The 18,240-nt window shown below is 42.6% G+C and overlaps 1 protein-coding gene across 3 annotated transcripts in view; it reads right to left on the reverse strand.

Annotated features, from left to right (window-relative positions):
• LOC140066147 (uncharacterized) overlaps positions 1-18,240 on the reverse strand; it is a 118,640-nt gene that overhangs the window by 1,622 nt on the left and 98,778 nt on the right. For 2 of the 3 annotated variants that reach the window (XM_072113685.1, XM_072113684.1), the window contains exons 8-13: positions 14,799-14,884; positions 11,009-11,152; positions 8,162-8,209; positions 6,815-6,958; positions 4,962-5,026; positions 1,571-1,625 (exon numbers count right to left, since the gene is read on the reverse strand). In XM_072113685.1, the coding sequence (XP_071969786.1) occupies positions 1,571-1,625; positions 4,962-5,026; positions 6,815-6,958; positions 8,162-8,209; positions 11,009-11,152; positions 14,799-14,884 (542 nt within the window). The remainder of the gene's footprint in view (positions 1-1,570; positions 1,626-4,961; positions 5,027-6,814; positions 6,959-8,161; positions 8,210-11,008; positions 11,153-14,798; positions 14,885-18,240) is intronic. The other variant, XM_072113686.1, reaches the window with a different exon arrangement.

An 18,240-nucleotide genomic window follows, 5' to 3' on the forward strand; every position in this document is an offset into this window, starting at 1 on the left:
TTTAGAAAATTTGCATATTACCCCAATAAAAGATACAGTGGAGTAAAGGATAACTCCTGACGAAGCAACAGTGCGAAAAGCGCGTCGGGGTGTACTATATGGCCTCACTTTGCTTGCCCTGTGTCTGCCCTTCACCATGCTTTCGGGTTAGTGTGCTGCAGATATATGTATATTTTAACGCCGGAAGGTACCTCCGGTCCTTCTCATTATATGTTTCATTGCACAGTCGCAACTTTACCCTTAATCATCTTACCTTTGGCCTGATTATTTCTTTAAACGTCGCTATCTTGACGCGGATCATCGCTCCCCGATGACGTCACAGGGAGCGGCGATCCGTTGCCATGACAGCTTCGTTTCTCACGAAGGCCTGAAGCTGTCTCGTTTTAACCCATTCATTACAATGTGCTATCAGCACATTGTAATGAATGAGAAGTAAAATCCCCATATACTGCCATATTGCATTATGGTAGTATATGGTAGGATCGATCAGACAACCTAGGGTTAAAGTACCCTAGGGAGTCTGAAAAATAGTAAAAATAAAAAAAAGTAAAAAAAAAAATTATAATAAAAAAAACTAAAAATTCAAATCACCCCCCTTTCCCTAGAACTGATATAAATATTAATAAACAGTAAAAATCATAAACACATAAGGTATAGCCGCATCCAAAAATGCCCGATCTATCAAAATATAATAACGGTTTTTCACTGCGTTTAAGCCCGTAACGGAAAATAGCGTCCAAAGTCGAAAATGGCATTTTTTGCCATTTTGAAAAAGATTTTAAAAAAATTTATAAAAAGTGATCAAAAGGTTCTAAAATTTATAGCAATGAAAACGCCATCAAAAGTCGCAAAAAATTACACCAACCACAGCTCCGTAAACAAAATAAGAAAAAGTTATTGGCGCCGGAAGATGGCAAAAACCCCCCCAAAAATTTTTGTACAGGAGGTTTAAATTTTTTTCAATGTACGAAACCATTATAAAACCTATATAAATTTGGTATCCATGTAATCCTAGCGACCCAAAAATAAAGTAGACTTGTCATTTGGTGCGTACAGTGAAAGCTGTAAAGAATACGTCGCAAATGTGTTTTTTCACCATTTTCACTGCATATGGAATTTTTTTCCTGTTTCCCAGTACACGGCATGGAATATTAAATACCATCACAATGTGCAATTTGTTATGCAGAAAATGTTATGCAGCCGTCACACAGCTCTTTATGTGGAAAAATAATAAAGTTATAGATTTTTGAAGGTGGTGAGTGAAAAATGGAAGTGAAAAAACTAAAAAAGGTGCGTGTGCGTCCTAAGGAACGGGGACGCACGCGAGGCCTAGGCCGTCGGGAAGCAGGCTCGTGGAAAGGTAAGCCTGGGCATGAAGAATGGGCAGTGGGGATAGTGCCGTGGAGAGGGGCACGGGTGTGCCTGCGATCCATGACATGGATCGCGGGGGCACCTGTGACACTACTCTTGCAAATGTTAGATGCACCTACCACCGGATATACCTTAATAGGTAGATCCGTGGTGGTAGGTTTACTTTAAATAATAAACCAGGGGTGGTATATATACTTACAGATGTTTTGTCATAATCCTTATCCACAAACGTTATTTTTATTTGAATCTCAAAGCTATAATGAAAAAGAAGATGTGCATCTGGATTAGTAACACACATCTATCTCCTGTGTTTCAGGCTCAGTTCACATAGCAGTATTTATCCTGGATTTACCACTACAGAAACTGGGTCTAATGTCAAAATCTCCTGTCCATCTCCTGTATATTCTGTGCAGCAACTGCCTCAACTCTACCCAGAATAATGGAAATGTCGCTTTTTTTCCCATCTGCATCTCATGTCGTAGTACTAATCATACATTGTCAACCACTATGATACCACTTGATTTGACTATAACAAAAATACCTTCTCTAAACTTCCCTACATGAGTAAATGGGAATTAGACCTTAACTCAACTTTTTCAGAAGATCGGTGGACCAAGGCTATCCAAGCAGCAAACACACTAACTAGAAATACCTCCCACCAGGAGGCTTTAACTTAAACACGTATGAGATGGTACTTTACCCCCTCCCGTCTGAGTAAAATATATCCCTCAACATCACCATTATGTTGGAGGAATTGTGGAGAAAGAGGAACACTATTGCATATACTATGGTCATGCCCAAAAATCAGACCATTATGGAAAGAAACATTCCATATTATTTCAAACACACTCAATCATTCCATTCAATCTTCACCAGCTACAGCATTACTTTTAATAGGAATAGAAAAATTTCCTGTATCCAACAGAACAATCATCACACACGTGTTAATGGCCACAAAGAAATCTACTGTCCCAGTATAAATGAAGTAATTAGGAAGGTGAACACAAAGGGGGATATTTATCATACGCTGGCGCACAAGGCATCTGCCTCTTGATGTATCGGGCTGCCAGCAGCGCAGCGTTTATCCTACGCCAGACAGGGCCTGGCGTAGAAAAAAAAAACGGAGCCGGCGACTTTTCACGTATGAAAAGTCGCCGGCAGCAGCAAGTGCGCAGGCGTGGGGACAGTAACGCCCCGCGCCGGCCCACTCCCGTCCGGCCGCGCCCCCCGCTCGGCCGGCCGCGCCCCCCCCCCTTCACGCCCCACTGGCGTGAAGGTGGCGGATTGGGGAAAATAATCGCAAAAGCTAGCAATAAGCTAGCATTTGCGATTATTTCAGGGCCTCTGCGCCACTGGCGGTGCGCAGAGGTCCTGATAAATATGGCCCCAAATTGTGTATACGAGAGACACATCTCTATTCAAGAGAACAAACACCATAAATATACTCCAGCTTGGGAAAAATGGATCAAGAGCCCTAACTACCAAGGATGGCATCAGCTATATCCAAGATACTCTTAGGTCATTGTTTGAACTGTCTTTGATGATTTTCTTTTTTCGCTTGGATTAGTCAAGTCGGTTTGGTAATCTATACTGGATACCCAGATTTCTACAAGGCGAATTTAACTAACAACAGCAAAAGAATACGAACTTGAACCAACAACACTTTCACTCTGGAAAGATTCAACATATATGCCAACATTTTTCATAATTTTGTGTATATGTGTATCTGTATGTTTACAATATTAATAAAATGGTTATTAGAAAAAAAAGTATTGGAGCTCGGGAGACATCTGCTGTTTACTTTAATTTCTGCAATCAATCTTCTCTGAGTAAACATAGTAAAAAGAAAAAATAGCAGAACTCCAAGTATTTGGTGAAAAAAGTGACCCGGCACACAGCAATGTTTCCACAATGTTTTTTCAAGCACGAAAAAGTCAAAGATGTTGAAATGTTGTTCTGTGTCGGGTGAATAAAAAAACATTTTGTTCACCAAATTCTTGGAGTGCTGCTACTTTTTTCGTCTGGAATTATATATTCAGGATCCATGGGACCAGGATTTTTAGGCTGCATGTACCCATTGGTACTTTGATACTTTGTATTTTGTTTTGCTATCCTGGTGCTGTCCATCTTTATTATGTAACCAGATGCATGCTACTGCTTTTACACAATCGAGGGACGGGTGTATGGAGCAATTGTACAGACTGCACCACATTGTACTAAGTCCAGCTACTATGTATAAATGCTGGAAGACCTCTTTTAAGACCATATTAATATATTACAGGAAAGCTGTTGGGTACTTTTTGCTGCCATCTCTGAGGAGTATTTGTGTAGCATTGTGTATGAGTGTTGGAATATATAACATCAGAACTGTTTGATTAGTCCTAGGTTCTGTTTTACATGTGCTAAGAGGCATAAATTACATGACTATGGGCTCTTTCATGATTGTCTGTATGTCTTGGGGAATATTCATGTTTGATGCTCTTATGCCGGTTCTGCTACAGTCACAGGGATGATGCAGGGAGCTGCTGGCTCTTTGTATTTTACTGTAAGTGGCTATGGCAGTGGTCAGCGCTGTGGGCGGGACAGTGCTAAAAAAACAGGACTTTCCCACTGGATCTGGGATGGTTGGGAGGTATGGTGACACCCTGGAGCCCTTGCACATTTGTATAAATCTTGAGACTTGGAGGCAGCCAGGGCCCAGATTACCGGAGTGGCTGGCAGTTGCGGCTTGGGCGCACTGATGTCATGGTGCTTGGTGTTGAGACTGGAGGGTTGTCCTACAGCCTGGCAGGTCTCCAGCAGGTGGTGTGTGCAAGAAATATGGAGGTAGAGGCTGAAGTACTGGTTCTCCCTGGGGCAACCCCTGAGTGTCTGTAATATAGGTCCCAGGGTAATGGATGGGGAGCCGTGGTGGTAACAGCCGTATCCAGGGATCAGACAGAGGCAACGTTGTGTAAATCAACTCACGGCAGATTCTGCTACTGGAATGTTCATGGAGAGAGTCCTCAGGAAGAGTGCACCAGCCTGGTAGTAGATGCAGACTAGAAGAATTTGGATAGAGCTGTGTCCAAACTCTGGAAGCTGCAGCTCTGGTTAGTCTCTAGACTGTGGTCCTGGAATTAGCTTAGATTGGACTGCTGATCTGTAGAAAGACCATGGGGCCTAGAGCTTGTGCTCAGACCACCAAGACTGGAATCAGGGGTTTTATACTCCCCCTAGTCAGGTGGTAGCAGCTCTCCAATCACACTCCAGTTTACAGTACAGCCGCATACTGGGATAACATCTTACACACCATCTAACTATTGCCTGTCCAGGCTGAGGCTACAGCTGCAGATTACCTGAGATCTCCCTGCATTATCCCTTGGGTGAGTTGATCATACTAACTATATGGATTCTGACAGGTAGAGGGCCCTATTTGCAACTACCCCCTTACCTACACGTTGGCAGGGGTGTTGCACATATGATTATAATCATGCTGCTGGGATCTGCCCAACAGTGTTAAAGTAGAATCTACCACTAAATAAGTAGGACATTTCCTTTAAACTTATATGTCTAGTTTCACGTAGCAGCTATAAATTGTAGAAACTTACTTGAACTTGTACTTTAGTAACATAAACCCTGCTCGGAAACCAGTGCTTAAGGCCATATTCACATCCTGCAGGGGAAAAAAAAAATTTGGAGCATTGACTCCATTTCACATTTTTTTAAATTAAAATGTGGAAAAATCCTATAAAACATTAAACTTTGACCTTCTGTGTAATGACCACTGAAGTGCTGATACAACAGGAGCTTCTGATATTTGGCACTTCTAACAATAAGTATCACAGAAGCGTCATCCCGAGAGTTGTGCAACTTAAAGGGGTTGGCGACTTTATCTCATGTTTTTATAATGTGTAAGTAAGTGTGGAAGGGCAGGATATAACCAATTTCATTTACTAAAATACATGTATTAATAGTTCTGTTTCGCTTTCTTGATATGTAAAGTGAAGCCTCCTGTGTTTTACCTCATTAGCCAGAGATTCCTGTCCATAAAATGGCCGCAGATGGAGGGTCATGTGATCTCTATCTGTCCACGAACAAACGCCCTGCCAGAACCATGATCTTATATATATGAATACTATCATAAAGTCCTGGCAGGGTGATTGCTCATGTACAGTTAGAGATCACATGGAATGTTTGATTGTGGTTAAGCTGCTGCCAGCCACGTGTTTGGCATGTGGCCTGGTGTATCCTAATACTTACACCGTGACCTACGTGCACACAGTTATATTTATAAGACTAAAGAATCTATCTAACAAATAAAAATATAAACTGGCAGTGCAATAGATGGAGGTCACAAATATATTTAATATCAGTCTTATACAGGCAGTTCCCTACTTAAGAACACCCGACTTACAGACGACCCCTAGTTACAAACGGGGTTTTGGCTGGGGTTACAATTATAAAATATTCACTTCTGACTTACATACTTATTCTACTTCAGAACAAACCTACAGAACCTATCTTGTACGTAACCCGGGGACTGCCTGTAGTATAAAAATATACATTAAATGCATAGACACAAAATAGATGGAGGTAACAAATATATTTAATATTAGTCTAATACATATAGCCTAGAATATACATAAAATGCATGTACTAATGCATTGGGGATTATTTAGTAAGGGTCCCGGGGATTGCACTTTAGTGGCTATTCCGACGTTTTCAGGTTCAGGATTTTGGCGCAGCGACACTGTCTTTCATGCGTCAGAAATCGGAGGGCCGCCTGATTCGGACACACCGCAGGATTTAACTTTAAAATTACTTACACCCGGAGGAAGATGGTGAACTCCGGCGGACCTGAGCGGGGAAGCGACACATTCAGGAAATTTGGTGCACGATCTTATTGAATCGCGGCACAGTGCATTGTCGTTGGGAAATCCTCCAGACCGGATAAGTAAATGTGCCCCATTGTGTCTATGCATTTTATGTCTATTTTTAGACTATATGTATTAGACTACATTCACACGAACGTATGGGGGTCTTGTATACGCCGTATATATGTCGGCCTTATATATGTCCCCCATACACTTCTATGGCCTAACACCGCCGTATGGGAGCGGTACTGTACTGTAGCTAGTAGAAAGATAGGACATGTCCTATCTTTCTATGGAATACGTCACCGGGTGCCATATTAATCGATGGAGAGGGGCGGGGGTGAGCAGTGCTCATCCCCTGCTTCACTCCCCGGTGTCGATGTATACCCGCCGTACTACATCGTGTGAATGTAGCCTTAGACTGATATTAAATATATTTGTTACCTCCATCTATTGCACTGCCAGTTTATATTATTATTTGTGATATTTACATTTTTGGTTTTTGATACCCCAATTTATCATAAGTGGTCATAGTGTTCTTGTATCCCCAAAGCCATAGCTTTTAACTTGATGTTCTTTGTACTTACAGATCTACCACTGGCGATGACTTTATCCGACTTGAACAGATCAATACCCAACAAGACGTCCATAGACCCAGCTTCATCTTTTAGTACAAGATTAGTGACGTCAGAGACTTTCATCTGAACACTGAAGTCAGCATTATCAGGATGCTGTACAGAAAAAGGAAATGTAAAAGTTTTAGCACTTTTAGTTTTTATTTGACAAACATATAAAATGATATTCCTTTATGAATGACCAGTGTATTGGGGATACAAGAAAAACCTCATTGTTAGTGAGAGAAAAGGAAAACAATTCTAGGCTCACAATTGACGTGAGTCATTCACACTGGCTATGATATTCTACTGTAAGGAGAGCTCTATTACAGCATTGGACACTTGATGTCCAATGTGACCAGGATGACATCATCAAAGTTCCTGATACCTCTGAACCCATGTATGTATCTGATCACATGAAATCATAGCAGCCTACATGGAGGATGGGGAGGAGTTAAAAAAAAAATCCATGGAGGAGGAATACAAGTCCATGGAGGTTGCTGTGATTTCATGTGATCAGATGTATGCATGGTGTTTATTTTGCTAAGGTAAGGAGGCTAAAGGGAATGTTGTCACTCTGGTCACATGGCATGCTGAGAAGAGGCATGGGACATGGGGAGGAGTAGATGGAAAGGTCTGGCCCACTCTGATTCCAGGGAATATAACATAAAGTTCATTTATGGGGATGTAAAGAACAATTTTTAGCTAAAAAAATGGTGTCAGTTAATTGGGCTCTATAAGAATCTATCAACAACTGTATTTGTAAAAATGTGGTGACAGGTTTCCTTTAATAAACCACTGAAGATTAACACCTTCCTGATCATGTTTCTTGCATGGCTCAGTGTTGTGGTATCATTCAGAAAATCTACTTTAAAGTGAGATGCAAATTAGTATTAAAGAGTCACAGAGGTAGAGAGCTCAATACTGAAGTCAAGCTCTCCTCATTTCAGAAATTCCTCTCTGCTCTGGCTGACAGGAGAGCTAGATAGTAGTAATCCTGTACCTAAGGGCATCAAATGCAGCAGAGAGGTTCTGAGGTGGGGAGAGCTTGACTTCAGTGCTAAACTCTCCACCTCTTTGACTTTATACAATCAGTTTACTACATCTCACTTCAAAGTTGATTTTCTGGATGCTGTCACCACACTGGACAATGAAAGAAAGTGGAAGGTGTTAAGCCGCTTGAAAACATGCTGGTAGCGGTATATTAGGGTTCATTAGTTTAGTTTGTGCTGACAGGTTCTCTTCAATGACTGACACATATGGTATGTTTATATGACACAAGTTATGCAGTGTATTGCAAACAACATGAAAGTTACTTACTGAATCAGTTAAACCAACTCCGTCCAACTGAGCAACGTCTAAACCAATCTGTAAACCAAAGAAATGTTATGTTATCAGAGTGGTAAACACCAATAATGGTATCGCGGATTCATGAGATTGTGATAAATCAGTTGCCAGTAATTATTCTGATACATATCATCTGCACCTGTTACATGTTATAGCACTTTTTCATATCCTGGTTTCACTATATTTTCAGCAGTTATTGGTTTAGTACAAATTGTTCATATTTGTATTGGTGAGACCCCGTATCATGGTAAGGACTGGAGGTCGCAGATACGGAGACGTCCTAAAGAGGACTTTGCATTGAGGACTTTGTATACATGTTCTAAAAAGGTTTGTGAAAGTTCCTATGGGCCACATTTTACCTCTTTATACTTTCACATGACAAACACTTCTAGAGGTGCCACAAAGTCTTCCTGGTGGTCACTTTTCTGTAATCTTTGGCCTTAGAGAGGTGCCCCCAGCGATTATGTTCCTGTCACGTCTCCCTTTAGCCAATACATCTGATCCCCTTCCCTTATACTTTTATGCTATTATAGGGAGACTATCAGCAGACTTTACCCCATGAAACTGTGACCTATCAAGTAGGGTATGAAAGTCCTTCTAGAGTCCCCTCTTTTATGTGATATCACCCTTTGGCTACTTTGCCCGAGATGAGGCTGCATGGGGAGTGTCACTTCAGACGCCTCTATCTTTGGTTATATTAAAGGTAGAAACATGCTTTTGATGTCATATAAAAGATAAGAATCTCATATTTAGATCTATGGGCTACAGAACTAAATATAGGGACAGTTGAATCAGACAGGAATGAATTTCATTGTTCACATTTCCTATTATGTCTTAAAGTGACTGTTTCTCTTGTTCTGTAGATCAGAGAACCAGAAATCTGATGTGATCTGAAAGATGAGATTACCCATCGGCATCACTATAGAGGTTGGGACTGGGTCCCTACTTCACAGTGAAGCCCTTAGGCCTCAGTACAACAGGGTAAGACATCTTTGAGCCTATGCCCCTAACTTATTAAGACTGACCATGAACCAGGCTGCTAGTGCTGCACTGAAGGGTTGTGTAAGCTTGTGAAAGGTTCTGCTATTAGGAAAATTTGCCTCAGGGAGCTGAGCTTAGCTTTTGGCCCCCGGAGTCTATAGTTACACTCATGCATACCTCCCAACATTTGTGGAAGGGAAAGAGGTTCAAAATGGCGGCACGCGTAGCGGCAATCCGCCTAAGCCACCCCCAATCACTACGAGTGCTGGATCCACAGAATCTCCTCTTCCTACTCCCAATCACTCCCTGGCCACAATCCCAAATTTTTACCATATTATAATAATAAAAATCATCTTCTCAGTAATAAAAAACTTTTTAACCTGTTTGGGATTTTAACCTAAAACCTGCAGAGCCTCAACCCACTGAGCTATGATCTCAGTGATTAAATAGCTGAGGATTTTTGGTAACTAAGAGCTGGTAACTGCTACTGTTACACTGTGACAGATTTAATGCACAGAGGGATCTTCTCAGAGATTATTGTAATTATTGAGACAATTATTATTTTTTTTACTATTATTAATAATCGTCTCCATAATAATAAAAATAATTAAATTTATAATAATAATAATTGTCTCAATAATTACAATAATAATCTCTGAGAAGATCCCTCTCTATAATACACAGTGTAACAGTGGCAGATAACATGTCTTAGTTACCAAAAATCCTCAGCTGGATAATCACTGGGCTCATAGCTCAGTGGATAAAGACTGTGCAGACTGGGCAGATTTACTTACCCAGTCCGTTCGCGATCCAGCGGCGCGTTCTCTGAGGTGGATTCGGGTCCGGCCGGGATTCATCAAGGTAGTTCCTCCGCCGTCCACCAGGTGGCGCTGCTGCGCTGAAAAGCATCTGAACGCACTGGATTACACCGAGCCGGACCAAGTGAAGGTAAGCGCATCCCAAGCGACACTTTTAGTGCTTTAAATGCGGCGGTTTTTCCGAATCCGTCGGGTTTTTGCTCGGCCACGCCCCCCGATTTCCGTCGCGTGCATGCCAGCGCCAATGCGCCACAATCCGATCGCGTGCGCCAAAATCCCGGGGCAATACAGGGAAAATCGGAGCAAATCGGAAATATTCAGGTAACACGTCGGGAAAACGCGAATCGGGCCCTTAGTAAATGACCCCCTGTGTCTCTATGGCAGAGAGTCTGGGGTTTGAATCCCAGGCTGGGCAAAAATTTATTTAATTGAACCTTGTGTCTGGGGAAGCCCTAGGTAGACACCATATATGGACAGATGGTGATCTGATGTGGTCCCTGCTCTGCCCAAAAGGATTCCCTGCCCGATGTCTGCTCTGGGGAACCCTAGGAGATGTAGTGACCATATATGGATAGAGATCTGAACCTGATGACGTGGTCCATGCTCTCCGCTAACCCGACACTTCTCTCAAAAGGATTCCCTTTTGCTTGGACAATCCCAGCAAGTGCGGGACCTCGAGAGAAAATCCATAACAATCTTACTGCTGCCCGTGACGTGGGGCAGAGGTAAGAAAAACGGGACTGTCCCGGCCAAACCGGGACGGGTGGGAGCTATGCTCATGTTATACCAATCGTGGTAAGAATGATGGCGAGGATGTGAATCAGCCGGCAAAAACAGTGGATTCAATAATATAATGTAGTAATTCCAACATCCCCACAGCCCCACCTCTTCTGAAATAAGCAATACATGAGGGGATGTGAGGATAATACAGAGCAGCACAGGCAGCGCACAGATATTACTGTTCTTATATACATGAAGATTTCCTGCACAATATTGTTCTGTATAATCCATATTATATTACCTGGACAGACAAATCTATTAGTGAAAGTTCTGCAGCAGCTGAAACCAGTTCAGGTGAGAATACCATAACGTAGCCTTCATGTGGTTCGGGTCTGATGGGTGTAATAGGTCCTGATGGGCAGATTTCCCCTCCATCGCATATTAACTAGAACAGAAATATAAAACCTTTATTGTTCAGAAACCAAACTTTATACATTTATCTCAGGAGATCAGTGAAGGGAAGAAGCAAACAGCCTGTTATTCTTCTAAAGCTGGTCATGGGGAAGTCACTTATTTGGGTAACTCCACTCACCCTATGGACTGTACAAAAACTGTTATTCTCTGACCTGCCTGATATAATACAGGTAAATATCTATAGGCCGGCTTTATATGTGAGACACGCACTGCCGTCTGCTCCTTAGCTGTGTCCTGTGACCAACAACCAGTCCATCACCCAGCGACGCAGGGGGCATTTATCATTAACTCTCAAATGGAAAACTAGCGTATGTTGGTCCAGCGCCACTTCAGTAACCCCTTGCGCCACAATCTAACATCATCAGTGAAAATAGCAGGATTTGAGCGCCAAAAACACACACCAAAATCCATCAAAAGCCCTCTGCCGGAGCAGTGCAGGCGGCGCCAAAATTTGTAAATGCAAACAAGAAGTCATTGAAGGGCATTTAACATGTCTGGAGCACCAGTTTTTGCCTCTACACCCCTCACCGCAATTGAGCGTGATCAGGGCTGCTTTTAGACAAAGTGGGGCCCTGGGCAAAAATTCAAACTGAGGCCCCAAAATAAAATTATTTTATGAACAGTCAGAGTCGGTAAGAGGCTCCTTTACCCCTGCACAATAATAACACATTGTAGTTACACGCAGAAGTAGGTGAGTATCTGTAATACTGGATAGATGATACAAGATAGATATGAGAGAGGGATTGATACAGTACAAGAGAGATAGAAGATAGATAGGGTATAGATACTATATAGGAGATGGATAGGTGGATATTTATCTATATATATAGATAAATAGACAAAAAGCTAAATCAGGGGTAGGGAACCTATGGCTCGGGAGCCAGATGTGGCTCTTTTATTGGCTGCATCTGGCTCTCAGACAGATGTTTGATAAATAGTGATGGCTGCTGTGTGTGTCTTAGCCTGTGTCCTTTTTGCGGCCAAGGCAACATTGTCTAAACCTGGGTCAAAGAGAAGAGCGTGGGAGTGATGAGGAGCTGGCTGCAGGCAGCGCAGGTAGGTGAATATTCAATTTTTTTATGTTCTGGGAAGCATGTGCTGTGGCTACCTATATACTGGGGGGGGTGCTGTGGCTACTGATCTACTTGGGGACATGTACTGTGGCTACCGATCTACTTGGCGGCATGTGCTGTGGCTATCGATCTACTGGGGGTATGTGCTGGGGTTACCTATCTACTGGGAGGCATGTGCATATTATAGGGCTCTTACAGAATAACATTTTAAAATATGTGTCGTTCATGGCTCTCTTAGCCAGAAAGGTTCCTGACCCATGAGCTAGATAGATAAATGGTTAGATAGACAGATAGGGAACAAAAAAGTTATAGGAGATAAATTACTAGAGAGATTGATATATACACAGGAGATATGATAAGCATCTTCACTCGGGCATTCAATCAAGGGTTAATTAATAAGCAATACATCCTCTGCCCCAGAAGTCCAGATGCAGGGGGCCCCTATAGGACAGTGGGCCCTGGCAAATGCCCAGTTTGCCACCCCAAAAAATAAGGAAAGGCCACAGCATCCGATGCAGTTTATAGAAGGCTGTACGCCTATATTCACACGGGCATGAAAAAAGCAACAACGTTTTGATTCACCATGCATCTTTGTCAAGCAGTTTGCCACCCCCTAACACCGGACCTGAGGGTAATGGGTTGGGGCAAGGGACAGGTCAGCGTATTTACTATAGCATGCTCTGGGTTACTGCGCAATTCTATGCCAGGCTGGACCGGATGTAAGCTTAATCCGGAGGACAGAGATCCGAGGCACTGAAAAGGGTAAATCATGACTGGCCCCCAATGCACACAGTCATGATAAATCCCCCCCATGTTTCTCTGTTTGTTCCTTTCAAAGCCTCGTTCCTATTGAATTTAATAGAGAAACAAACTTTCTATCCACAAGCAAGATGCCAAGTCTGTAGGCCGATTATTGGTCACATGACACAAATGAGGCCCAGAAGGAAGAGGATAACTCACAAATACAGACAAAATACTGTATAATATATATATAATTATAGTAAAGAATCGAGAGCAGCACAAAAAAAATCAACAGACAATAAAAATTGCTGGCAATACACATCTAAAAGAGAACACATCTAACAAAAAACACAAAACTCACAAAAAAAGAACAGACATATTTGGTATTGCTGCGTCTGTAACAATCTGTATGATAAATCGCTAAAATTTTTGGACCCACTTAGTGAAAGCCATTAAAAAAAAAGAAAAACTTGCCAAAAATTCAAATTTTTCATAAAATCCCTTCACAAAATTGTTCCAAAAAAATGAAAAAAAAATAAACAAACCAAAATGGTACCACTGAAAGAACAACTCAACATGTAAAAAATAAAAAACATTTAAGTTGTCTCCAAAAAGAAGGTGATACGAAAAACAAATGAGATTTTCTCTATTTTAGTTTTTCCATCAATAAAATTGTAAATATATATATAAATAAAGTATCACCGTAATCATAGTGATCTATACAAAAAAGAAAACATGTTATTTTTATGGTACGGTGAACGCCCCTTAAAAAAAATGAAAAAAAAAGGAAATCAGGATTGATTATTTTCTTTTTCTCCATAAATTCAAGAGTTAATTATATCTCATCAATAAGATAAAGAGCCACTAAAATGAAGTATTTGTAAAGTGCATCTCATGTCGCAGAAAATAAGCCCTTATATGTCCAAATTGCCAAAACAAATAAAGATTGTATAGCGGTTAAAAAGGGACGATGTATAATCTGCTCTGAATGGCGCAGCTTCCCTTCAGTGCCATGGCGTGTGCCTGTACAGCAGGTTACCACCACATATGGGGGGTTGTTATACTCAGGAGAAATTGGGTATCAAACTTTTTGGAGCATTTTGATTTTTATCCTGAGAATGTGTAAATATTTTGAAAAACACATTCATAAAGCCAAAAAAATTAAAATTTCAAAATTGCACTCAAAAAATAAATGTCGCCATGTTATGACGCTTATAACCTTTTCATACTATGGTGTGTGGAGCTGTGGGAGGTGTCATTTTTTTTCGAGATGAGCCGATGTTTTCATTGATACCATTTTGAGGAGCTTTTGATCACTTTTTATTACATTTTATTTATTACATTATTACATGTAAAATAGTGTAAAAGTAGCGTTTCGGCGAGATTTGGGCGACATTTTCTGTTATGGGGTGACCGCTGGCAGTAACCGTTTTGATATATTGATAGATCGGGCATAATACTTCTAAAACCTTCACATTTTCACTTATGTATATTATTCCACCTCTCAGCTACAAGCTCCACACTCGCCTGGGTGGGTGTGTCTAAGATGCACAGGCTGTGTTCTCATTGGTCAGCAGCAGGCTCTTGTGATGAAGCAGGTCCCGCCCCTCCATCTTGCTGATTGTAGTTCTTTTTAGAACTGGAAACCATGGGTGCTATGGGCCAAAAAATTACTAAATGGGGTCTGAGGGGCAAAATACTTTGAGGAATGATTCCCAGGGACACCTGGAGCAGAATTGTTTTCTTTGCTCAGAATGACGGTTATCCTTTAGCTTAATAATATGGAAATGGAAATGGACTTACACAGAACGTGCCATAGTGGTTGCCATTGCTATACTGGATTCCAGACACTTTATAATAACACACTGTATCACCAAGCATAAAAACAGCTGCAAAATAACAATAAAAGGTAAAATACGATTATTTTGTTGTGTTCATGAAGTGCAGGATTTTACAACATATGGGACAGACATTTGGGGGCCGAACCCCTGTTTACTGGGTGACAGATGTCATTAGAAAGAGAATGGAGAGGCATAGATGACACCAAAAAGGACAGGACAGAAAACAAAGGTGTGAATATAGTCCAATGAAAAAAAATGCTAGCTCTCCTAGGTCCTTATTCACATGACCGTTCCATCTTCATTTCTAAACTCTCACCTGTGATTGGCAGGTTACAGAGCAGGAGGAGCTGAGAACAGCGATGAGCATACCCTGCAGGTGGACCAGGGGACCGCTGTGGGGCTTGTGTCGTCCCTTGTATCATGGGGGAGATTTATCAGGGCATTTATACAAATTTTCTGTGTATTTGGGGAATTAGGAGCATTTCTACGAGATGGGGATTCTTGATACCTGTGTTTGCCTGTGGCTGAGAATATTGATATCATGTAACGTCCATGCCTGAACGTCGCTCTATCCGCAGTTGACGGAATACATGGCGGCGTTTATTTGTGTGTGAACTGTGGCTTAATTCTTGTGTTTGGATTAACTGAGCCACCCCCTGCTCCTTGCATTTCTGTCCTGCCCAGCAAGGGTTACTAGCCTGATGGACATTTCCCCCAGTGTGCTGCTGGAGGCGTGTCCGGGATAGGCCTTATTTACCTGCCCATTCCCATCTTACCTTGCTGGTTACTTTGAGTCTTGTCTTCCCTGTGTTTCTAGTTCAGTTTTACATGTCTCTGTTTGTCTGCCTGTATCTGTACCTCGTCTGTATATTACCCGCTTGACCTTGATCTTGACCTGACTTGTATATAATCCGTTTGATCCTGGCCTGTATATAACCCGTTTGATCTTGACCTGACCTGTATATCCCGCCTGTATCTGGATCTGACCTGTTTATCTGCCTGAAGACCTGTCTATAACTGTTGTTTTGCCCCTGTCCCAGTCCTGTGTTGGTTTCTGTGCGCCAGTGTGAACACTGGTCTATCCCTGTATCCCGGTTACCTGTCCGCTCCAGCATCCAGCAGCTGCCAGACAAAGTAAGTTTTCCTGTCATGTTGTAGGGTCACTCAGGGACTGTCAGTTAGGTTCCTGATAGTGGGTTTGCCCTTATCAGGGCGGTTTATCTGCTTTAGGCAGGGCCTTAGCCCGCAGGGACATCGCAGGGTGAGTTCGCCACCACTTACCTAGTCTGACAGCTAGCGCCAAGTCTGGTTGTGGTTGCGTGGTTTGCTGGACAGGTACTGACATATCACTTGAGTGGGAAAGGATTCAGTATAACTTGTCATGTATTTATCTCTATTCTATTTTTATTGTTGCTCTTTAAGAGTCCAGTGGGCGGCTCTACATTTGGTTGCCATCTCTTTCTGCAATGGAATACAGTGAAGGATGTCAGTCCTGGAGTAGGACCACCTATCTGAGTCTAATTCATTGAGAAAAGATGAGTAAGTTACAAGTTACATTGCATCTCCATCTACAAAACTTTATGATAATATATATCTAACTCCTCTTGCTCTATAACAGTGATGGCTAACCTATGACACGCGTGTCAGTGCTGACACGCGTAGTCATTTTCACTGACACACGGCTGCCTGAGAGTTAAGTTTCATCCTACATGACCAGGTGCAGTAGCCGGGAGGCTGAGAGATTGCACTGAGCTTCCGGCACTCCCCCCTCCTCCTCCCCCGGGCCGGCCCCTCCCCATGTGTGAGCTGTGCCTAGTGTCTCCAGTCAGCACAGGTATCTGCATGGGGCACAGCAGGAGAGGTGTCCTGGCCATACACCCAGGAGGCTCCTCTGCAGCTCCTGATAGTTGTGGTGGGGGGAAGATGGCATCACAGTCAGAGGTCATATCGCTGCTGCCACCTCTACACTGACCATCTCCACAGCAGGGGCAAGGGAGGACAACCACTCTCATCATATAGTAAGTAAGGTCAGTGCACTGTATGATAGAAGATAGTCATCAGGGCTTGTGTGTCAGTTTTGTGATGTACAAGCCCAGACATTGCGATTATTTTGCTCCTCACACCTTCTCCATGCCAAGAGGGCATGAGGGAGATGCAGACAGCGGCGCCTGCGCCCTCGCTATAACCTGTGAACTTTCATGACAGAAAGTTCACAGGTTACTAAGCATTTCCACACCTGTCTGATTGTAACCGATCTATTACAATGTGCGATTTGCACATAGTAATAGATGATTGGGAAAATCCCCATATACTGCCATAATGTAGTATGGCAGTACATGGTAGGATCAATCAGACAACCTACGGTTAAAGTACCCTAGAAGTTAAATAGTATACATATTTCTTATTTAAACTATAAATATCACAAAATTATGTTTTTTTGTCAAGGTGACACACCACCCGAGTTATGCTCCGTTTTTTGGCGAATTTTGACACACCAAGCTCAAAAGGTTGCCCATCACTGCTCTATAACATGCTCAGGGCTGGATAAAAGGGTGGGCCCAAACACTTTGCCTTTAAGTGTGCAATCCGGCTATCCTGGATGCTTTTGTCTGAGGCAGATGAGGGAACAGTACATTCCCTGCTCTGCCGTAGCCCACAGTAGCGTGCAGTACGTAAGAGTCCTACTGCATGCAGCGCAGTGTGTAACGTCACTGCACCGCATGTGTCAGGATGCCAATGTCCCTTGCGCTACTCCAGCACTGGGGGAGAAGGGGAAGAGGCTGCCGCTTGTCGGGGGAATGCTGAAGTGGGGGGGTACAATGTTATTACTTTTATAAGTACTGTATATATATATACTCCTGTGCAGCGGGGTGATGTTACTGGCGGGGTTGGGGGTGATGTTGCTGCTGTCGGGCCGGTGAAAGAGGGATGTTACTGCTGGGCAGGGAAGGTGAGGTTACTGGTCAGGGGGAGGGTGATGTTACAAGGCGGGTGGGAGTTACTCGTGGGGGGGGTGATGTTACTCAGCAGGGGTGATTGTACTGGTTGGGGGCATGATTGCACTGGGCAGGGGGTAGGTGTATTACTGGAGAGTTGACAGCTGTATGTAGATGTATTACTTGGGGGTTGGTGTATAAAGATGTATTACTTGGGGGTTGGCGGCTGTATGGATATATATTATTGGTTGGATAGTAAATGGTGAGCAGAAGGACACGAATGTATGCTAAATTCATTGGGGCCTCCACCAGATTTTGCACCCAGTACAATATGGGAAGCTCCTCCTGCTCTATAATATGCTGCCTTTCAATATGACACTATATACAATCTGCTCCTCTCCTCCTGCTCTACAGCATGCTGTCTGCACATGAGGGGGAGATTTATCAATCTACTTGCACTAAACTTCT

This window comes from Engystomops pustulosus, chromosome 6, assembly GCF_040894005.1.
Source record: "Engystomops pustulosus chromosome 6, aEngPut4.maternal, whole genome shotgun sequence".
Lineage (NCBI taxonomy): Eukaryota > Metazoa > Chordata > Amphibia > Anura > Leptodactylidae > Engystomops > Engystomops pustulosus.